The sequence below is a fragment of the Dermacentor andersoni genome, chromosome 3, assembly GCF_023375885.2.
Source record: "Dermacentor andersoni chromosome 3, qqDerAnde1_hic_scaffold, whole genome shotgun sequence".
NCBI lineage: Eukaryota > Metazoa > Arthropoda > Arachnida > Ixodida > Ixodidae > Dermacentor > Dermacentor andersoni.
The window spans coordinates 47,804,623-47,828,531 of record NC_092816.1 but is presented as its reverse complement, the minus strand read 5'-3'; the positions used below and the strand labels follow the sequence as shown (position 1 = coordinate 47,828,531).

The 23,909-nt window shown below is 49.8% G+C and overlaps 1 protein-coding gene across 1 annotated transcript in view; it reads left to right on the top strand.

Moving 5' to 3' along the window:
• Window positions 1-23,909, top strand: part of LOC126548573 (uncharacterized) — a 243,978-nt gene that overhangs the window by 115,167 nt on the left and 104,902 nt on the right. Inside the window, exon 4 of the mRNA XM_050196812.3 lies at window positions 7,295-7,441. Within this exon, the coding sequence (XP_050052769.1) occupies window positions 7,295-7,441 (147 nt within the window). The remainder of the gene's footprint in view (window positions 1-7,294; window positions 7,442-23,909) is intronic.

Sequence of the window (23,909 nt, the reverse complement as noted above, 5' to 3'; positions counted from 1 at the left end):
TCAATCAATCAATCAATCAATCAATCAATCAATCAATCAATCAATCAATCAATCAATCAATCAATCAATCAATCAATCAATCAATCAATCATTTGACCAGTCAGGCGAACAATAGATAAACCAATTTATTCGTGTCGTTCGTTAGGTGCACAACGCAAGTTTCATAACGGCAGGACCTCAGCACTTTCGGTTGAATGACGGGAAGGGATCGTGAGCTACAAGATATGAATTTATTATGAGTGAACCCGGCCACGGCGGCCGCATTTCGATAGGGGCGAAATGCGAAAACACCCATGTACTTAGATTAGGTGCACGTTAAAGAACCCCAGGTGGTCGAAATTTCCGGAGTCCTCCACTACGGCGTGCCTCATAATCATAAAGTGGTTTTGGCACGTAAAACCCCATAATTTTTTTTAAATTATGAGTGATCACGCGGATCATACACAAGCACGAGAGCCTGCACTGTGATGAAACTTTTTTTTAATGCGTTAGAATCAGGAGTGTCAGACTGGAAAAAAAAAGTCTATGTGAAGTGTGGGAAGCCCGTAGTAAAGCACTATATACGTATAGGTATATACTGCAACTGACGATTGTCTGCTCCAGACCATGGTCAATTGCGCTTCGCTCCTCGAAGAGGCAAGATGTGTTGTCGATTGAGCTCCTGAACAACGCTTTGCAGTAAGGAGACCGCGGTTTAAATCACTGATCCTAGATCTCGAAGAGGTTTGACGTAATGCTAACGCATTTCTCTCGCACTTGCCGCTAAATCGCCACTGAATGTTTATAAGTACCGATATGGGCTAAAAATAGTAGGCGTGTTCTTATGCAGTGACTCGCCTTCGTTGTTGGTGTTCTTTTTTTTCTCTCTTCTATTACTCTTGCTAGAGTTGCGCGTGCATTGCCTTTTTCTTTCCTCATTTTTTTTTTTCAAACCAATTTATTTCTTTGCGTTTTTTTAACTTCCAATTTCTCCAGTTAAATCACATTTAACCCTAGCCTACCAAAGTGGCGGAGAAAGACAGCCTTACGTTTCGAAGCGAATGTGCATGTCTTAAACCGAAGTACGTCGCGCTCTTAGGCGTAATCTTGGTAGCAATATGGCGTTGTTTCGATTCTAATATTATTGACTTCACGGTACTTGGCAACTTGTCTCGCACAGCTTTAATGCAGCCAATGAAAATGAATTCGTTTGTCGCCATCGTTGCGTTTCCTTGGAGGAAGAAGTGAAAATGCCGGCAAAGCAACGTCCATTTGTAGTCGTACTCAGAATTCAATGCCGGGTACAACGGGTGCCGTCGTCATCAATTTCTTCTGCCGGCGCTCTTCAATTTGCGCCCAATGCTTTGTACAAGAGCGTTTTCAACTCAGACCCCATCTCAAAGCCACCGACGTAGCCGGGACTCGAACCTGATACCTCGTAGACAAGGAAGCTACTAGAAGCAGTCTGTATGATAGGTTTGTAGATCTAAGTATTGTAAATATAAGAAATTTGGGCCTACGTTAGAGAAGCAAATGCGCGACACATTCAGAACGCAGGGACTCGTTTTCTTTTATTATTATTGTATGCTGCTTAGGCGATGTTGTCGCCTTTAATTAGCGCTGGCTCCTCCTTTTCGCATGAAGATGCGCAAACAATCGAGTCTACGGATATCAAATAGGAATAATCTAGGAGCTCTAAAACTGAAAGTCATCTGCAAACCACAGTAGCTAAATGTCCAGCCACATAAGTACACCAAAGCCAAACTAAAACTGAAAGTGCACTCAGGGATACCAACATAAAGTCCAGTCACATAAGTGCACTTAAGTCAACACAAAGTCCCGGGTCACATAAGTGCACTAAATACAGGGCACCTAAGGAAACATGGAATAGGTTCACACCATGCAAGGCGCGTGAATGCGGGCATTGAACGAACCAAAGCCAGGTCAAATTAACCACGTGGAGTGAACTTATCACAGGTATATACTCTTCTCAACAGTTCCCGAGAATATCGCTCGCTTCTAGAAATCTTTGGAGCGCCAGTGTAACGCTCGTCTTTGCAATGTGGTCGTAGCCTGGTGGCTACGACGGCTTCTGCTGTTGAGCGCAAGGTTGCGGTTTCGGTCCCCAGCCGCGGCAGAGTGTGTGATGAACTTAAAAAGAAAGAAAAGAAAGACGCTTGTGTAATTAGACTTAAGGGCACGTTGAAGAACCCCGACTAGTCAAAAATAATGCGAAGCTGTCTGCTACGGAGTTCATCGTAGCCTCAGGGTTGTTTCAGCGCGTTGAAATAACCACACGAATCTATTCATTTCGAACGCAAGAATGGTCCTTGGTGGTGCCGTCCCCAATACGCGGCGGCGCCAGAACTTGCCTCCCATCCTTACGAGTACCAAATGACAATTCTGCGTCGGCTGCGTTTTTGACGCCGCCGAGGGAAGCCCTGCGACGCGCATTTCCGACTCGAAGCACAGTCCATTTATTTCGCCATATATATAGGATGCGTCATGCAGCATCCGTGCAAGAGGTAATGCTGTCCGGATTCTCCCGACTCTGACTGCATGCGGCGCTATAATGAAAGACTTAAAAGGAGAGGGAGCAAGACACTTAATGAGCGCTAGACCGTCGAAAGTTCGCTGCACTTTTCGTGAAAGGAACGCGGCTTAAAGAGAACAAAGGGGCGAGAGAATCCCCAGGAAAAAAAAGAGAGAGAGAGATCATGTTTGTATGCTCGCGAGAAAGTGTGGGGGTCCCGAGAGATAACCCCGTGTATGGTTTCTCCCGTCGTGCCCCACGACGTCATGCAGGTTCCCGAACTCCGCCGTCGAAATGGAAAGCCGAGTTCTTAGAAGAGAGAAAAAAGAGGAAGACGCTCGAGGTTGTCGAGGTGCGCTGGCGAAGAGGATAATGATTACGGTGCCGAAAAAAACTGGTCCGGTTGAAAAGTGACCCGCTCCGGATGGAAGACGGCTCGCGGAGAGGCATCCTATACAAGCACGCGACCGGAGACGGTGTTCCTCGTCGCTTAATGTGACCGATTAACATGCAAAGTTGCCGTCTCCCCCACTCTCTCTCTCTCTTCCTCCTCTCTGACTCCTTTATTTACGCCCCGCCGCTGTCTTCACCCCGCTTCCTCCTCGCTATAAGCAAGTGGCGAAGCCAGCCACGTCGGCCCTCGCCTGAAGTGACTGATCGCCGCTCGCCGAGCGTTTAGACGCGCGATAGCGATCTCCTCCCGGGAGGTGGGTCCTCGTCGGGGTCGCTCTCACGGGTGGCATCGGACGCGACGGGAACGTTGTCTGAACACGCATACACGCACGCACGCGCGCGCAGACACACACGCTCTCGACAGAGCTTGTTAGTCACGTCTGTCTAGTTTCCGGCGGTGTTTTGCTAGTGGCGTGGTTTTCTCTGTGCAAACGCATGACTCCTTCGTGGTAACGAGGGCCTGATACTTGTACGTGCGCGTGGTTCCCATCGCGTGGGTTAGTCGAGACGATAGCGCCCGTTTAGAGGGAGAGCCCCGAGTGTATATAGCTTCGTGTCGCTGAGGCGTCACGACCCCCTTTGGGAGGTGCAACAACTATTTCGCCTGTCAGTGGTCGGCCGTTCTACCTCGCCCAGTGTAGGTAGGGAATGGGGATCGTGACTCTGGTGGCCCGACGGCGGTCTTTGTCCCGAACACGTTGAAATAATATGGCGGGCTCGACTTGCGCCTTCGGCGACCGCATTCCTGCTTGCACGTACGGGAAAAAAAAAAAACCGCACGTGTGTCATGGTGCAAGCGTACGCAATAATAATAATAATAATAATAATAATAATAATAATAATAATAATAATTAATGAACTTTCCTTCCATAGTGACCAGAAGTTTAGGACGTCCGGATGCGAAGCCATCCTGTTTGAGATCGCGTTTGCAACCGAAAAAAAAAAAGACATTCCTGAACGTACGGGGTGAGCGGAGATCGCAGTTCGAGCTGGTCGCTTATAGCCGGCTAACGAGGTCGAGCTGTCTTTCTGTTCCGAATGATCTATAAGGCGCGCTCTGAGTGAAAGAGGACGGATGCATGTGAGCCATAAATAGCCGAAGGAACTCGCTTAATTGGAGTCAAGGTCCTCCGTCGCCAGCGTGAGGAGGCCGCAAAACAAAAATCCAGCCGCCTCGCTCACCGCGCCAAGCTCTGCTCGGAGTAATCGATGACCGTCGCAATGCAAGTCGCGCATAACCGATGCCAGCAGCGATTGTCTCTGCGAAAATTCAGTTTTGCCTCGTGTACAGCCGGATTTTCTTTGTTGATGTTTTGTTCATGTTCGCGCTCCTCTTGAGAGGGCGCAGTACAATATCATTCGGGAGACGTTTACTGCAATTTCATTAACCCGCAGAACGCCGCTATCGAAATTTGCCCCAGCGTTGAATCATTATTAATCTGCGCAGCTGCTGCATTTGCAGTTCGAACACTGCCTTGGGCATGCACTTATGTATACGAAATGTTCCGCATTAATGGAAATGAGCGTGTGTGCACACGTTGAGGATAAGTCGGGAACGCAGCATCGGCTGACGGAGAGTTCAGTTGGAATAGCACGCGCACTTCCGCTACTGATGAATCCGATGGCCAAGGCTGTGCTCATTGCCAGTCCGTATTAAGGAAATCCCACATTGGCTTCGACCATATAGTCCAACGACCGTAGAAGGCTTAGCCTGCACACGGAACAACCCGTCCCTCAAAGTCGCCATCTCAGTGCTGGACAGGTTATGGCAGCCCCGAGCGGAATTGCCTCTACATGTAGGCAGAAAAAAAAAAGAAGAACACAGTGCGTAAGTGAAGTGCTACGTGAACCCCACTGCCCTCAACTGTCTGACCGGATACGAACTACTTTATACTCGAACACGAATCGGGGGGGGGGGGGGGGGGGGGCTGGTCCACGAAACTCGTGCGCCCTAAGCACACTATACCGGACACGAGGGAATTACGCCTAACTAATAGTTCCTTTCCGCGTCTGCGCAGCAACGCATGACACGACCTTCTCTGACAAGAGTACTCTGTACTATGCACATCTCGTAACGAGCGTATAGCGCTGATGGCTGTGTTTGCAACGAAGCGCGTGCTTTCGGAACAGCCTACTTGCATAACTACCCCGAGATTAAAGAAGAGAGATTTAGCGTGCTAAACGACCCGCCCTTTTAAGCCGTGAAGCAAAAGAAAAAAAAAAAAAAAGAAAGAAACAGGAGGAGGCGGGGGAGCAGGGGTGGTGGAGGGGGGGCTTGTGGTTGTGCACGCTTCGTGCGTGTAGTATGTAGGTATATATAACCAAGCGTGAGCGGGGATGTGATCGCACACTTCTCGTCGACCGCGCCACCTGTGGGCTTCTTCTCTTCTCGAGTGGTCGGAGGGGGACCTCCCAAGTCGAGGGGCGGGGAGGGTGGCGTCGATTCCTCTTTCCATTTGTCGCCACCGCTGAGACCGCGTTCCAAAGACCTCGAGGCAGTTTTTTCCTTTTTTTTTTCAATTGGCTTGGCTTGAAAGCCGGGGGCGAGACGAGGTATGCGGAGTATAGCTTTCCATCTTCGTTCCCTCCTGGTTACGTCTTATCTTTTCGTTCCTGTTTCTCTTTTTTCTCCTTCAGTCATTTATGTGTGAGAGGGCGCGCGGGGTTTCAGCACTAGAGCGCAACTTATCTTATCAGCTACAGGCCCCGTATATATACAATTTACACAAATTCTCTCACGTTCAGGTGGTCGACCGTTCGCAGAGCGAAAGAGGCTGTGACCGGGGCCTCGGTCATTCACCACGAAGTAGTTCGATTCGCTCATCAGCCAACGCGACGTACAGACGCGGAGTGTCGGCCGATGTTGAGAGTTTGTTGTTGTTGTTGTTGTTGTTGTTGTTGTTGTTGGTGTTGTTCGGATGCTCTGCCGGCAGAGCGGTAGAATAAGCGAACCGCGCGTTCTGACCTAACGATCGCGTGTTGGGCCGACTCGTCTGGCCTAAATCGCGTTACCCGCCGCAGTATACTGGGCTAGTAGCTATGGCGTTGCCCTTCTGAGCTCGAGGACGCGGGTTCGAATCCCGTCCGTGGCGGCCGCATTCCGATGAGGACGGAATGCAAGAACGGTCGTGCACCTAGCATTGGGTACAGGTTAAAGAATCCCAGGTAGTCATATATATATCAATTGCGTTGCGCCAAAGCTTCCTCATTGTTCTTTTCTTCTTTCATGCTCCACCTCAATGACTCCGTGTTGTGCAGCAAAAGCTATTGCTTGCGTCAGCCAACCAAGAAAAGATGACCAAAAGAAAATGCTCCTTCATTGTGCGCCTCCAATGGTCCTCCGCGCCACGCCGACTGAACGGTAGCTTCGCGGAAGGGTTAGTGAATCGCAATAAATCGCAATGGGCGATCCCTCCCCAGGAACCGTGACGTCCTCGATCGGGCGGCGCTTGCTTGCGCCAGCCTAGCTATACATCTCGGAAGCCATCGCTGAAACACGCGTCGAGCTCTCGTTGTGCTGATTGGCTGACGCGAGCCCAAGTTCCCACCAGTTCAGTGTCAGGCCTGATTCCTGCGCAACTGGCGCGCGCCAACTGCTGCACAACGCGCACTCCCCTTTGACGAGTGGAGGGAACGCTATACGAAACGCAAAAGTGCAGCCCCCAGTGAACTAGTTCGGAAAGCGCAGGCGAATTGAATGGAACCTCATAACGCCAGCTTTCCCTTCGGTATTCGCGGTGTCAAACTGTGTGCCGTACAAAATGGTTTTCTAGTTGTGTCACCGGCTGATCTCGGAGGCCACGCTAACGCAGCGCCAACTGCACTCTTCCGAGAACGCGTGTTTCGGCGCACCGTTTTAGATGAAACTTAATGGCGTGTTCGACGTGGTCCTTTTACAGCGCTCTGGCAATGCTTGAAAGTTCGTTAGAGGGCGGTTTTAAAGCTGCATTATGAGATCGAAAAAAAAAAACTGCCCGTTGCAGTCTTCGATTTCGGGACCCTCGTACGCATATTATCTCTAACCCGTTCACTATGCTTAAAGAACAATAAACTGAATCTGAAGCTGAATCCGTCAGAGATAACCAGACCTCACCATCGTCATTGGAGTCTGTTTACGGTACCGGTAAAGCTTACTTTCTGTTTTACGCATCAAATGGGGCGCCGGCGGAGTGCTCGGAAACGACCAGCCGAATATGCCGTAACCCGACCCGGGCCACAGTGTGAGTCTCGGGAGGAGTGACTTCCTGCTGCTGGCGTCTGGGAGGATCGGGATGCAAATGACTTCGCGCCCTCTCACACGTGCGCGCGCGCGCGCCCATTTTCACGCAGGCGGTGCTGATGGCGCACGCGGTGCAGCGCATCTGCTGGGCCACGTGTAACCCGGGCCAGTTCCAGTTCGCCTTCCTGGCGCGCGAACCGAGGCAGCGAGCGGACCAGAGGCACTGCCACGTCTTCCGCACCAGGAGCCCGAGACAGGTGCGTACGTACGCGAGCGCTCGTTCATCTTCGTGCCGAATAGGTGGTGTCTAAAACGTGGCGTCTACGACGTGCCTCCCGAGATGCTTCCGGCGCATGCAGACAGCAAAACTATAGCCTTAGAGATCTGTGTTTGTTATTCAGAAAGAGTCGTTGCTGAGGCAACGACAGTGTCTGTGACGCGATCGCAACTTCCGGAGTGCTTCTGGCGTATGCAGACAGAAAAAGCATTGCCTTCGAGATATGTTTTTGTTATTCAGAAAGTGTCGTTGTTGGGACAACAATACCGTCGAAGACGCCATCGCAATTCCCGAAGTGCTTCCGGTGCATGCAAACAGCAAAATCGTAGCCTTCGAGATCTGTGTTTGCTATTCAGAAGGAGCCGTCGCTGGGGCATGGATTGGGCGCCGGAGTCGATAGCTTTACCCGAGATGCTCCTAGTATATAAGTACGTGGGAAGGGAGATATCGTTTTGCGGGGCGTGCGCTGCCATGAATTTGATGAAGTTTGTCGTATCTGAAAGACGGCGCCGCCGAGCTCGAGGTCGAAGGTTCGATCCCGGCCTCGGAGGCCGCATTCTTACGGTGACGGAATGCAAACACGGCCGCGTGTACCGTGCATCAGGTACATGCCAGGGAACCCCGGGTGGTGAAAAAATAATCCGCGTAGTCCCCCATCACAGCATGCCTCATAATCAGATCGTGACTTTGGCAAGTAAAAGCCGTAAAACGTATTCCTTATTCTGAAGGTAATGTTAATGCCTACCGGCTGTGTGGAGCAGATTTCCTATTTACGCTTCTCAATTTTAAAGGAGAATTTTCGGATATAACCAAATTTTAAAAAATATCGAGCATCGAGTTTACAAATATGTAGTACATTGGAACAAGAAAGAAAAAGGGCATCACAATTTTGCAAATTGCACAGATTGAAACAACTAGAGCGGACGCAATATATGTATTATGCACCACTCTGTAATGTATCACATGTCCGCGAGTAGGGCTATTGCTAAATCCATTTGAATGTGGTAACATTTACGTACCTGTACACATTTATATAAAATTTGCGCGCTTCAGAGGCGCCAACAGGTGCATCTTAGAGAGCTGCGATAGTATTTGTTTTTAGTATATTACGTGTGCGTAGCTCTACCAATTGAGCTACCGTGGCGCCGTCTTCCCATCCACTTTCTGGGGTATTTATGTGTTACTGCTATAACTAACCCTGGGAGTGTGAGCCAGCGCCGCCACTCAAAAACCTTGGCGGGGGATGTGGAACGTCCTTTCTGCCGCAGGCGTCACGAGTACGTGGTGTTTTTGAGTCAAGGCAACTGGTCAATAAACGCACACGTGCTACCTGAAGGCATCAATGTTATTGCACTCGAGACCCTCCTTATGCAATGCACGAGAACAAAGGGTGTTAACCGTGGGGCCCGATTTTTGTTAATCATATCATAAGAAGCCAACAAACAATGACACCAAAGACAACACAGGGGAAATTACTTGTACTGGCTCATTGAAGTAAAAAAATATATATATTAATGGAATCGAAAGTGGATAAAAAACAACTTCCCGCAGGTGGGGAACGACTTTCACATTACGCATGCGATGCTCTACCAATTGAACTACCGCGGCGCCGTCTTCCCATCCGCTTTCTGGGGTATGAAACACAAGACAGACGATAGCTGTCTGTCTACATCGCTGTCGCTGTGGCTATCAGCAACAGTGACAGCGATGTCTGCAACTGTCGATGGCTATCCGCGAAACCACTTTCGAGCTATCACTGCGACATTTGTTCTCGTAAAAATCGACCACGCCTTACGTGCTAGAGGCTACCAGAAACGTAAAATAGGCACTGATCTTTCGGGACCCCTTGCCGTATTATCGTGAACAATAATTTGGAAACCAAATGTCCCTCGTGCTAACGTCCTCCCCCTCCCCCCTTCAACCAGAGGCCGCGGCGAATTTTTTATTCACAGCCTATAGGCATGCAGTCTGAAATCAGGAGTCACAGGCCACGCGCGACCGTGTCTAACCAATGCAATAAATTGAAATAATTACACGTTTGAGAGGCTATACTATGGAAGCATACTAAAAATTTTTGCTGATATCGTGGTCTCTGTAAGCTGTTTATAGGGAGTGTACATGTAGGCTACGCCGGTAGAGACGCTCGCTTCACGAAGTACAAATATCGAACCATTTCTCGCAAGCCGTATAACATTCATTTCGAAGTCAGTGATGCTTGCGCGGGATATATAGCGCGCTCTTCGACGAGAAAAGCCGTTCCAGCAATAATCTTGGGATGGGTCAGTTCTTAATTAACTGAAAAGTTCGTTTGCATATAGAGACCTTGTTTCGCCCTTTGTGTCTACACTACTCCAGCACTGTCGACACGCGTGCAGACACGAAAGCAGGTGCACGCTCTAGCGCGTTTTTCTTCGTTGTCTTTAAATTAACGGCATTTCTAGAAAAGAAAAGGAAATCGATCGGCGCTTTGTGCGGCAGCATATCGAACGTCTTGATCAGATCTCAATGATCTCGGAAGTGCTCTCGAAGCATCAAGCAGCAAAGGGCGAAGCCAGCGCCGAACTCCGTGCCGTACACGGTTGCCTCAGGTCGCGTTCCAAATTCTATTTGATTCGAATTCCCCTCGTCTTTCTTCTTTTCTCTCTCTGTCTGTCCTTCTTTTCTCTCATTTTACCACTGAATCTTTCTCTCCGTGTCTTTCTGGAAATGAATTCGCCGAACTGTAGTAAGACACGATGAAGCTTCGTACCCATGCTCTGTCTCTGGCCGCGCTGAGATCAGACGTCGAAATGCAAATGGAACTCAGGATCAAAGAGAAGATTCGATTGCGAGCGGCTCACTGACCATGCTTGAATGCGTACTAGGGCTTGTCTTGCTGAGTTTGTGTGTGTGTGTGTGTGTGTGTGTGTGTGTGTGTGTGTGTGTGTGTGTGTGTGTGTGTGTGTGTGTGTTAAAATGCAGATCACTGTGCTGCACTCCGTACCGGAAGAGGGGCTCAACTTCGTCTCTCTCTCTTTCTCTCCCCCTCCCTTCATTTGCTCAACATTACTCGAATGTGTCAAACGTTCTTTAGTTTGCCTCCATCAATTGTTGAGCGTCGCCGTTGTCGCTTCGCTGCACTTGGACGGATTCGCTCGTGAGCTGAGAGAAACATGCGAGACACGAATGAAAGGCGCATTATGTATCAACGTAGCATCGGTCACGTATATTAATTAGATGGCGTGCGATGGTTCTTTGACCATAAACGATAAAATGACCTCTCCCCGTACACCTATCCCCGGCCATCACCACCGCCCCTCTGTGGCTGCAAATGCTATTCTGAATTACCGGCTTTATCGCGGTTTAGCTCTTTGAATGCCGTTTCACGTGACACCTTTGAAAAGCACGTGGTAAGAAACAAAAACAAAAAAGCTGTTATTTCAACATTTAACGATCAGAATATTTGCTATGCACGAAGGTGACACAGCCTCACTTCGATTTTGAAATGAACAGCTGGAGGTATTAGCGAATTGTCGAGTCGTCTTCCTTATGTTTTCGCCCAGTGTTGCGCTGAAATTATTATATAGTACAGCGTCACCGCCTTGCTAGAAGTTCACAGCTGTCGAGAGTGTCGTTCTTCCTTTCATTAACACGACGCCGTCTCGTTATCGCGTCAGTCGCGATATCATGACTGGTAAGCCCGGAATGCTACTGCGAATTAATGAAGTAAAGCTCTTAATTGCGTGAGCTTCTATTGGGTAGCGTTGGTTCGTGACTGACCATGCTGGTAATTGTCTTTGTGAACAATTCTGTTTCTTCCAAGCAATAACAAACTGTGAATACGGGACTGGGGGAAAGTGACAAACACAAGGTCTGTCTTTGTTCACTCTAAGCGCTTCTGGCCTCTAGGATATGAAACCTTTGTTAACAAAGCCCAAATCTCCGTTTGCTACATATTTACATATGTAGCATCTGTTGTGTCTACGCATCATAACTTCTCTTTTTTTTTTCGTTCTTTGTTTTGTTCCTTCATCCCTGCCTTCTTTCTCTTTTCTCTTTCTTTCATTCTTTGCTTCCTTATTTCCGTCTTTTTTTTCTAAAGTTCTCGTCGGAGGTGTACTAACTATGCAAGATCGTTCACGCAGGGTACGTGCGAAAACGTAATGTACTACGCACACTTGTGACTCAAAAAAAAGGGGGAAGGGGGGGGTGCAAGCAAGACTGTTGTCCAATAGGAATAGGTTGTCGAATAGGGATGGAGCTGGAGCCGCGAGCCAGAACGAATAAACAAGATTGAACGAGAGAGAGAGAGAGAGAGAGAAAACCAGGCTGAATAAACGAAAACGACGAAGATGGAGCGCGTGTTTGCGAATCCCGTCGCCAGGCCGTACGAGCGGCGCAGTTTGCTTTCCGTCACGCGAAGCTGCGGGGATTTCCGAGCCGTCCGGAGAGAGAGAGAGAGAGGACGCTTTTTACCTCGCGATTTAAAATGTGCCGGCCATCCTGGAGCCGCTCAGGCTTGCAAAGCGAAAGGAGCCACGTGATCTTCGATTTCCATTCCTGCTTATACTTCCTCTCTTCTGTTTACGCTGTAGGGCTCCGAGCGCGGAGGCGCGGACCAACTGTCCACACGGCATCCTAAACGTGCAGTGCTGAAATAAGATAGCGCGTGCGCATGTGCGTGTGTTCGTGCGTGTGTGTGCGCGCGCACTCGTGCGTGCGCGTTTCCGAATCTCATCGTTTTGTCTCTGTCTCTTATCTCGCTCGCCTTATGCCACGTTGGCCTGCTTGCTTCTTTCAACAGCGAACTTTTTCGTGCAGGACGAAACGCTAATCGCGCCTTGATTTCAACCACATTGCGCCTCCGTCCCGTTCTGTTATACGTGGGTGTGCTGTGGAGAGATTGAGGTGGAGAATACCACGGCTACTCCAGTTCCTCCTATTCTGCCGCAATAAATAAATAAATAAATAAATAAATAAATAAATAAATAAATAAATAAATAAACTTTCTTTGTGATGAGTTACATTGCCGGAACTCAATCACCAGCACCGCTCCCTCTGCAATGCGATAGATTTGTCACAAATACAGAGAAATGTTCGACCGCACCACGGCGCAGCCTCCTGCTCCAGACCACTCAAGGAGCCCTGCCGAGCCCCGAGCTACTTTTAAGATGCAAACATTTCTCTTCGATCGGCGAAAGGAAGGAGAGTCGATCTTCCGGGACCGACAAGTCCGCTCCGAGTTCTCTTTGGGGCGCTCAGACGGAATGGGGAGGTTGGCGGCGACGCTTCAAGGGTCAACACCGCCGACGGTTTCCTTTGACGCGCGCCGCTAATTGACGCCGCTGAGTGGCCCCCGAGACCCGTTCCCATAATTCCCTCGCCGCGCTCTGCTTTCGCCGCCGTTCCTCCTCGCTCTTCCCTCGCCTCCCTTCCTCCCTAGATCTTAAGGGACGAACTCGCACAAACGGGAATGGACGTGGGCCAAGCCGCAGCGTGCATACAGGTGCGCCACGAGAATCTCCTGTGTGTACTCTGAACCCTCCCCCTCCCCCCCCCCCCCCTCCGGATGATTACGCGGGTGACTCTCTGTGTCCTCTCTCCAGATTTCTTTCTTTTTTTTCTCTATCTCTCTCTCTCGCTTCCATCCTTTCGTCTCTCTGTCTCTGCCGATGCAGAACTTGTCGATGGCGTCGGTGTGTGCGCGGGCGGGCTTATTTGATGAAAGGGCGATTGAATCACCGGCTATACTCGCGCCACGAAGGAAGCACGGGGCATTAGAAGGACGGGCTGCAGCGCGTTCTTAAAACTCGGGGGGCCCGATTTCGATTTAGCCGGGATCTCGGTTTGCTCGCGGGTGCAGTGGTTTACGGTATATACGCCGCAGGGTCATCGCTTCAAGTTCGCATTAGTCCTGCGAAACAGCAAATATAATTTCCTGCTCCGTGTCGGAGGCGTAGAATAGTGTGCCGGCTCTAGTTGGGGCCGGCGGCGTGTGCCGGCAGGGTGTGAGCCGGCGTGGTAGACAGGCGCCTCGTGTGGCCGCTTGGCATAGGTGAAAACGTGCCGCAAGGAAGGCTTACGTGCTAAGGGTCACTCAAGGAACGGAACATATTTCCCTGCTACCTCGTCGGTTTGTCCAAGTCGATCACTCACTCACTCACTCACTCACTCACTCACTCACTCACTCACTCACTCACTCACTCACTCACTCACTCACTCACTCACTCACTCACTCACTCACTCACTCACTCACTCACTCACTCACTCACTCACTCACTCGCCTCCTTTTTTGAGAGAAAAGACGGTCGAACTAGTTGATTCGTGATCAGAAAGTTACGGCGCACGAAAGCTCGACAGAGGGAAGTATGCTTGCAAGCGCGTGCGCACAGCGCTTGTTCATTTATTCACAGGTACACTGCCTGTTGACTTGCACGCCGCCATTTCGCCTCGTAAATTATCAGTGCATATATACTATCTCACTCCTACCCCGATCTGTCCATTCCCACTCTCAGTGCTTGACTAATCGCTCTCCCGTTCACATTCGCTCGCTCACTTACGTTTTAGCCAACGACGACTCTCAAACTCGGGCAACTCTGCCGCGTACGCGAGGGCATGGCATTCTTTCTGTACCACTCACCTTCTAAATCGCCCGCTCGACCAACCTATACGTTACCTCGCCGGTATACTGTAGCTACCCATACCCTGGCTGCACGTTTCCACACGAGTAAATTCGCTCGGTAAGTCCCCATTCAGTCGCTCACTTTTCATTCGATTAGCATTCTTAGGATACTTCATGCCACTTCCCGGTTTTGGATGTGTGCCTGTCTCTCACTGCATCTCTTTCTAACCGTTGTGCCGCCAACTTGGGCAGCTCTTTTGTGTCACTGGGTGTGAGCCGCTCTTCGATGACAAAAATAAAAAAAGAATAATTAAATTTATTTTGTGACGTGGGGCGTAATCGAACCTGCATCATATATATTCAGTCAATTTCGTCTGAATATGTAATCCCACAGGCTCCACGCTGGCTTCGCGGTAGTGCCACAAATGATGCAGCGTCTCCAGAGGGAAGAATTTCCAGAGGAGCCCGGTTGCATTTATATACACGTCTCAAACATGACTCGTCTCTGCGTTGGCATGCCGTGTGTCGCTACATTGCTTCAATGCTAATCCCATTTACGTCGTCATTCATGGTAAGATGGGTTCTGCCGGAATTTTTCTTTTTTCATCACTCGCGTGCCCATTGTCTTTCCTACGCACATGGCGATGAACTTTACAAAATATCTCACGACCCATCTCACTATGACTGTCGACGGTAATGCGTTTGCGTTGAATCAATACAGCGACACAACGTACTGCCGCCGTCGAAGCGATGTTATGTACGAGCCGTGTACTGCAGCGAAATCCCTCTCTCGCGCTTCCATGAGAACCCACGAAGCCATCTATATATGTGCCGCCGCCATGAAGTCTGCGCGTGGCCCCCGAAATCCATGGCGCGCCGACGCTTGCGAGCGCTGAGAAACGCGTCAAGCAGCAACCAGGCTACTCACTCGCGCTTTGTTTCTGGTGGCACTGCCGAGAATTCCGCACATGGCCTCCGAGACGAGAAGCGTGTCGCGCCGGTGCGTGCGAACGCTGAGAATCGTTCCCTCGCTTGCCACCCACCCACGGGCACATAATCAGTGACCCGAGATGGCAACAGGCTCATTGAAGAGCGGCACATACTCAGTGGATTCACGGTGCAGGTCGCTAAAGCGCTGGCGTGAAAGGCGTTCACTGAAAAGCGAGACTTTTACCCAGCCCACATGTGGCGCAGCCTGCTAACACGTCTGGTTGCCGTCCTTGAGGAACCCTTGTGAGTGAGGGCTTCGATTCCGCTCAGCAGTGGATACATTTAAGGGATCTTTTTCGTCATTACAGAGCGGGCACATTCCCACCGCCCCATACTCAGTTACCCCCGTCGGCGTCTAAGATGTTCATTGAAGAGGGGCACACAACACACTGGCACACTCCCAGTGACCCAAGTTGGCATCAAAGAGGTTCATTGAATTAAGCCCAGCACAGACCCAGTGATCCAAGTTGCCGTCGAAGAATTTCTTCGAACAGCAGCACCTACTCAGTCCCGCATATACAGCGACCCATGTCGGCGTGAAAAGGATTCGGTAAAGAGCGACACATATTTGTTTACACATTGCCACAATCTCAGTGGCCCAAGTTGGGAAAATGGTTGGTTTCGAACCCTGTTCCCTCAGCACAGCAGCCCGATGCGATACCCATTCGACCACGGCCTACCTAGTGACCTATAGCTATAGGGTGGGAAGACGGCTAGATAGAAACATACATATATACAAACATGGCCCCGGAAAGTGCGTGAAGTGCCCAAATATTGCTAACGCATTAAAATAAATGCCGCGCGGGCCATCACATGACAGCTGCATTTGTCGATAAAACAGATTGCGGCTGAGCCTACGAATACTCGGAGGTGAAGGGAAATAGGGAAACTAGCAGAAATCACCGTGGGGCTTTAAGATTTCTTTTTCTTTTTTTTTAAGATTGTGGTCAAGCCCTTCTATAAGGAAGTGCTTAGGAATTCCAATATCCTTCATTATGGAGGTCACTTCGCTGTAAATATACCGTACCTTTTCGTAAAAGGCCCAGGCTTGGCGCGTTAACGAAAGCAGTTTTTGGTTTAACAAGAATTCAAGGGATACTTGGCGGAAGAAGTCGCCAATGTTCCCCACGCTTCGTCCTAAACGGAATGTGCGAGTGCAGCTGACGTTACACGGCGTATGTTCATCGGCGTGCTCCTCCTCGAAACCCGGGAGTGACGCAAGCCCGTACAACCGCATGCAGAGGCGTCGAATGGCTTGCGCTGTCGTCAAAATTTTCAATTCACCTGCAGGCTCTTCCATCACTACTGCATTCGTCGAGCTTCGTCGTCAATTCCGAACATGGTAATCGCGTCGGAGTGAACAGGGATCTAATTGACACCCACTATACTGTGTTGCAAGAGTCTCAACAAGCGGCGTACGAGTTCAGCGATTGCACCCATACAGCGAGAACACCGGCATGTGGTGACACAAGGAAGGAGGGAAAAAGTGGAGAAGGAAAGGCAGGGAGGTTACCCAGTTTAGCTCAACCGGTTTGCTACCCTACACATGGGAGCGGGATGGGGGGATGAAAGATGGGGAAGGGAGAGAGAGAGAACACATAACACAGCACACACGTCGTCAGTTAGAGTCCATCACTCTTGCGTGGTACGTGATATCACTGTCACAGCCGCTTGTCCAACACCGTCTCTTTCGAAAACCGAAGTACTCCCTTCGTCGCCTTCAGCTGCGATGTCTTCTGTCGGCAACATGTGAAAATCGTTTCGAGTGGCAATGGTCTAGTGTCAAGGTGCGCTAGAACGGATGCCAGGGGCTGTCGCTGAAGATTATATTCAGGACAGTCGCACAGAATGTGTTCTAGCGTCTCCTCGCAAAGACAGGCATTGCAGAGAGCGTTGTCGGCCATTCCAATGCGAAATGAGTAAGATATCGTGAAGGGTGACACAAGTGGTGACACAAGATATATAAATAAGGCTGTCGTCCTCCCCAACGTGTTCGTTCTGTCGCCCCCGTGGTGATACAAAACATTACTTGCTAGAACGCGCAGAATTTGTGGAAGAGCGCGAGACTCTCCTTGACGCACTGAAGCAAAGTCTCTATGTGCGTGCGCTACCGTATCTTCCCGCAAGGATACTAGACTTTCAGGACAGAGATGTTTCGCCACCTCCTGAAGTGTTTTAGAGCGCAGCTCTTTGGCGTCCGTTCCTGGGTTTCGCGTCGTCGTCGGCGTTGTCGTCGGCCTCGTAACCAGCTCCGCCCCCCTTTCATCCCCCCAGCGCTAGCAGCGACCGACTGATACCGCTGGATGCCGCTGACGCCGCTAGAGAGTCAAGATAACGTGACTGCATAGAACACCGTCGCCGCCATGCAGAAAGAGGAGGAAAGGGTCCCCCCCCCCTGTTCTTGTGTGGCGGATAGGGTGCTCTTCAGTTGCCGACGCGCCGGTTATTTCACGTAGGCCCCGGCACGTCGACGAATACGTGACCACCTTCCCACGGCTAGACCTGGTTCTTAGCGCTGCGGAAGCGAGGGTATCATATTGTTTGTGTCGGCATCGGCGGCGTTGTCCCTGAAACCAACTCCGCAGCTGGGGTTGACTCACTATCGGCGTCAGCGGCATCAGTCAGTCGCTGCTATCTCTTCCCTCCTCCCTTTATCGTGTTGTCCGCTTGCTGCGCGCGCTTCTGCCCCCATCGTTTGCCGCTGGGTGTACACGCCGCCCCCCTCCCCCCTCTTCCTGCGAGTCTCCGGTTGTCAAAGCGCCGGCTCGAACTTAATTCCTTTCTTCGCTCCTCCTCCAATGCAACCCCTGTGCGGTGGCAATCAGAGAGCCAGATCGGTGGCGGCGGATCTGTATATGTGCACCGCCCGAGCCGAAATTGCCGCTGCCGTTCGCCCTGTGCGGCGGCAATCAGAGAGCCAGATCGGTGGCGGCGGATCTGTATATGTGCACCGCCCGAGCCGAAATTGCCGCTGGTGTACCAAGTCGAACATATATCAGTCTATTTCTCCGACCACAAAGCTTCCTTCATGACTGTCAAGAACTGTTAGTGGAGTCTTTGTTAAAGGAATACGTGTGAAAAATAAAAAAAAACATTCTGTGATAGCGCATACATGTGTTGCTCGATTTCTTTGCCTCAATCTATCGAAAAGGTGAAACAGCTTATTTGCTGCGCTCAAATTTCGCATTAGGAAGTAACGTAATCGTCGGTAATTTTTCTTTAATGACACTGTCCTATCCAACGAGTAGTGAAGTCTAGCAAGTACTGCTAAACTTTACCAATAGCGCAATGTAGTTGATAGCCCAATGGGTTACGGAGTGAACTGTCTTCTGCGATGAACTGCGCGTTCATCTGTTTATCTCTGCACGGTAAAAGGAGACGCTCGGGCGGAGCAATCGCCGGGCAGCTTTTGCAAGGCTAGATCCGCCCGTGTACAGCACCATCGTCCTCCTCCTCCTCCTTCAGCGATTCCTGTAGCTCTGCATCATGACCATCAAATAGTCGCTGTCACCTGCACGTTCATCAAGCGCGTGGCCAGCTAGAGCGCTAACCTCGATTCAGTGGCTGCCCTATGAGGGCAGCGCCAGCACCCTTACGTGCGTTCGCTGTAAAGCGACAAGTCTGCCGTCGGGGAAGCCTATATTCTTTCCTTGTACAGTCAAATTCGTCGTAGTGGTCTTCGCAGTAGAGGCGTTCACAGTGCGTACGAAAGATAGGAACTCGGCCAGGACGTGCGGAATTCTTCGTTATAAAAGTAATTTCGTTGTAGAGGCCTTGTTTATAGAGACGCTCGGTTATACTTCGAGTATACAGCGAGGCTTTACTAACGGCGATACCGCGCTTGCTCAACGTGCTGTAGTTTCTCGAATGCGCTAGAGGAAGAGCAGCGAGCTCTCGTACGGCAGCGGACCATATACGCTCACTGAAACAATAGCAGACGTGCCCCTTTCGCAGCACCGCTTACATTGGCGAGTCATACACGTATACGTGCGTCGGACAATAGGGCGCGAACGCGCGATTCCCAGATCGTCGGCGCGCGAAAAGAAAGCAAGCAAGGAACACACTTCGCCTCGACCTCGGCGGGCGTACGATATATCGACGGCCTCGCAGCGGTGTGGCGCGGCGAGCCGGACTCGTATACGTTTAATATACGCGTATAGCGGACACCGGTCAGTCGTCGCAGCCGACTTCGTTTGGCGCCGGCCGCCCGGCCGACAATGGAGCTTCCTGTCCACCCTATAGGGCTGCTGCTGCTCCGCCGACTCTCCGAGTGCCCCTGGGGCGTACACAATGACGTCTCCCTTTCGCGGCCGCGCGTTTATGTTACGTGTATACGGGCCGCTGCGCTGGCAGCGGCCTGTTCACGGTGCCCCGGAGAGATTGTATCGCCCGACTCTCTCTCTCTCTCTCCTGCAGTTTCTCTCCTTTTTATTTTCTTGTTCCGTTCTTGCTCCCTTTGTTCGAGCTGCGTTGTTCCGACTGCGATTTCTCGGAACCTTGGGATGTATAAGCTCGGATTGTTGCGCTAGCTTTGCGTATTTGTTTGTGAGCGTTTAAGAGCGTTCGATGGTTTCTTCTTTTTATTGTGTGTATGTGTGTGTGTGGGAGCTCCACTGAAGAAGGGATAGCCTTTTCACTTGCGCTTGCCGCCCCGTGAAGCGACGTCTGCGTGTGTCAGAAGGCGCCGAAGTGTGCGCCGCTACTGGGCGAGGCGCTTCTCTATATCCTTCCGCCGACAGACAGACAGACAGAAAAACTTTATTCATAGCCAGTGAGTTTGGACTCCTCTGGGTCCCTGGACCACCGCACGGTCCCGCACTACGTCGAAACGTTCATGCTCCTTTTGTTCATGACGTCGGCAGCCCGAGCCACCGCAGTAACCTGCGATGTCGGGTCCGTCGACGAGAGCAGGACCTCCCAGTCCTCCCAGCTTGAGATGGCGGGCTGTCCCTGCGGGGGAGGATCGGCAGGGCAGCCAAAAAGGATGTGGGAGAGTGTGGCGTGAGGGTCTCCGCATAGGGAGCATGTAGGGGAGATGCCACAGTAGTGGGATAGCAGCTGAGGGGATGGGAGAGAGCGGGTCTGGAGGCGTCTCCAGAGGATCTGTTGGGAGTGCGTCAGGGAGGGGTGGGGAGGAGGGTAAGTCCGACGGTCCAAACGGGGTATTTGCGTGAGCTCCGCAAAGCTGTGTACCCGCTCCCTCGAGAAACCCGGATCGAGGCTGTCCTGAGCCCGGCAAATTAAACCTCGGGCCAATTTATCGGCAGCCTCGTTTCCGGGGTTCCCAGAGTGAGCCGGCACCCACCGGAGCTCAACCCTGCGTGGTAAATTCTGGGTGGGGATGTTCAACAAATTCCAGGCAGGGCTGTGAATTCTGCCTCTGGCAAAGTTGGACAAAGCTGTCTTTGAATCGCTAAAGATGTATTCAGCATCCGAAAGGGCAAGGGCTAAGGCGATGGCGGTCTCCTCTGCTTCCTCAGGTGTAGAGCCCGAGGGAAGATGGTGAGTTAGGGGTCGGGGTAAGGTTGGGTTGTAAGCAACTGCTACAGCTTCATGCGTTGTACATGCGGCGTCCACCCAGATGGCTTTCTCGACTTGTCCGTAATACTTGTGGAGGGCATTTGCGCGAGCTACGCGGCGAGAAATGTGATATTGGGGATGGACGTTTCGTGGAAGGGGTTTCACTACAAGGGGTGTATGAATGTGTCGAGGAATGGCTATAAGGGTTGACTGATTAGCGGGTATGTTGATGCGAAGGGAGGCGAGGATATGGCGGCCAGTGGCGCTCGCGGCAAGTCTTAAATACTGCGTCTGAAGGTGCGCCTCAACTAGTTCAGGAAGCGTGTTATGCATGCCTAGTGCAAGGAGTTTGGCTGTGCTAGTGCTGCGAGGCAGGTTGAGGGCTGCCTTAGTTGCAAGGCGGATCATGGCGTTCACGCGCTCGGTTTCCGTGCAGTTCAGCTTGAGATATGGAGTGGCGTACAGAATGCGGCTAAGCGTAAAAGCATGTACAACTTTCATGTTGTCTGCTTCGTCTAAACCCTTGTGCAGGGAAGATACGCGGCGTAGAAGCTGCAACACTGATTGCGTGGAGGCCTTCAGTGTTTTAAGGGTATGGTCATTGCGTCCGGAATCCTGCAGGTAGAGGCCAAGGATGCGCAGGGTGGGAGTGATGGGGATAGGGGATCCTTGTAAAGTGATTTGGATGGGTGAGTTAGCGGCAGATTTTGGTCTAATTAGGAGGAGCGCGGACTTAGAGGGGGAACATTCGAGTCCGATAGATGATACGTGAGCGGAGATCGTGTCGACTGCTAATTGTAGAGTTTCCTCAATTTCCCCGTCTGAGCCATGAGTGGTCCATGCGGTAATATCATCAGCGTACAGAGTATGTTTTAGGTGTGGGATGAAGTTGAGCTTCTGGGCTAAGGGGATGAGAGCAATGTTAAATAAAAGGGGGGAGAGGACCGTTCCGCCGACAAGGAACTGCAGGCGCACGACTACTCGAATGACGCGTGCGTGCTTCGAATAATCAGCGCATCAGTACGCTTCTTGACGGTCGAGCTTTAGTGGGGGGGGGAGGAAGGAGGGGAGTGGAGGTAGAGGGAGGGAGGAAGTCCGTGCGGTACATTAACTGTCTCTGTAGGACGAGAGCACTTCGATGGTATCGTACGAGGAACGGTTGAAAAGAGTGAAGAAATAGAGGGAGAGAATCTGACGAGGGGTTCCACCACGTCACTGCTGCCGTAAGGGTTGCTAGTAATGGTATAAGCTTTAACGTCCTCATCTCACTTCTCAATATTTATTTGACAGCTAAATGATGTGGAAAAGCCAGCGACGAAAGTTGACAACCTGTACACTGTAATCTATCTATCTATCTATCTATCTATCTATCTATCTATCTATCTATCTATCTATCTATCTATCTATCTATCTATCTATCTATCTATCTATCTATCTATCTATCTATCTATCTATCTATCTATCTATCTATCTATCTATCTATCTATCTATCTATCTATCTATCTATCTATCTATCTATCTATCTATCTATCTATCTATCTATCTATCTATCTATCTATCTATCTATCTATCTATCTATCTATCTATCTATCTATCTATCTATCTATCTATCTATCTATCTATCTATCTATCTATCTATCTATCTATCTATCTATCTATCTATCTATCTATCTATCTATCTATCTATCTATCTATCTATCTATCTATCTATCTATCTATCTATCTATCTATCTATCTATCTATCTATCTATCTATCTATCTATCTATCTATCTATCTATCTATCTATCTATCTATCTATCTATCTATCTATCTATCTATCTATCTATCTATCTATCTATCTATCTATCTATCTATCTATCTATCTATCTATCTATCTATCTATCTATCTATCTATCTATCTATCTATCTATCTATCTATCTATCTATCTATCTATCTATCTATCTATCTATCTATCTATCTATCTATCTATCTATCTATCTATCTATCTATCTATCTATCTATCTATCTATCTATCTATCTATCTATCTATCTATCTATCTATCTATCTATCTATCTATCTATCTATCTATCTATCTATCTATCTATCTATCTATCTATCTATCTATCTATCTATCTATCTATCTATCTATCTATCTATCTATCTATCTATCTATCTATCTATCTATCTATCTATCTATCTATCTATCTATCTATCTATCTATCTATCTATCTATCTATCTATCTATCTATCTATCTATCTATCTATCTATCTATCTATCTATCTATCTATCTATCTATCTATCTATCTATCTATCTATCTATCTATCTATCTATCTATCTATCTATCTATCTATCTATCTATCTATCTATCTATCTATCTATCTATCTAACGCGTGTGGATGGGTGGTAGGGTAAATACAGTGAGCGACAGTCTTTTTTCCCGTGACAAACCGTTTTATCCCTGTGAATGAGGAGATCAAAAAGTGTGAATGAAAATATTCTACTATATGAGTGGAGTTGAGAAGACGCACCCCTTCGCCTCACACACCAAGCCTATAGGGAAAAAATCTACAAATGACATTTTCCTGGACATTTCCTTCGAACTTGCCTTGAATCCATGTACTACTTCGGGAAAAAAGTGAAAAACTACTGGACATCGCGGAGCCGGCAGGGCAGATGCGCTCTCAACGTTGCCAAATCGCTCTATTCGGGCGAGGGATGTGGCAACACGCATCCGTGAACCCAGCTGGGCAGCCTGGATGAATACAAGGAGTCACTGAACAAGGACACGCACCCGTTCGGATCGCGCGAGTCGGCACTTTGAAATGTGCCGTTCGAGGCAGCCGCGGGGCAGTACACTGTGGCTCGTGAGAATGCAAGGCGCTCACACAAAGCGATAATCAAGTAACTCGACTGCAAAACCATACACGAAGTAACAGATAATAAAGTCAGGAACAGCGTAGGAAAACTTCATTGTCACGTTTATTTGAAGTGGAGAAATTATTGGGTCAGAGGAAATAAATGTGGACGAAAATACAAACTTTCTGCAGGTGGGTGCAGAACTCGCATGGTTCGTAATACCCATGCGCAGCTCAATCGTTTTAGCTGTCGCAGCTGCTGTGCTTCCGCACGCTTTCTTGGGTATGTGTGCACGTGTCACAAATTAGCACTGGGAGTGTTAGCAAGCGCCGCTCATGGCCAAGGCTGGCGCACGTGGAACTTCCTTTTAACCCCAGACGTGGAACGTCCTTTTAACCCCAGACGTCACGTGGTACGTGACCCTTTGCCTCACTGACGAGTTAGCATTCTTAGGGCACTCCACGCGCAGGCTTCGCGGCGGCAGCGCCAGATGGCGC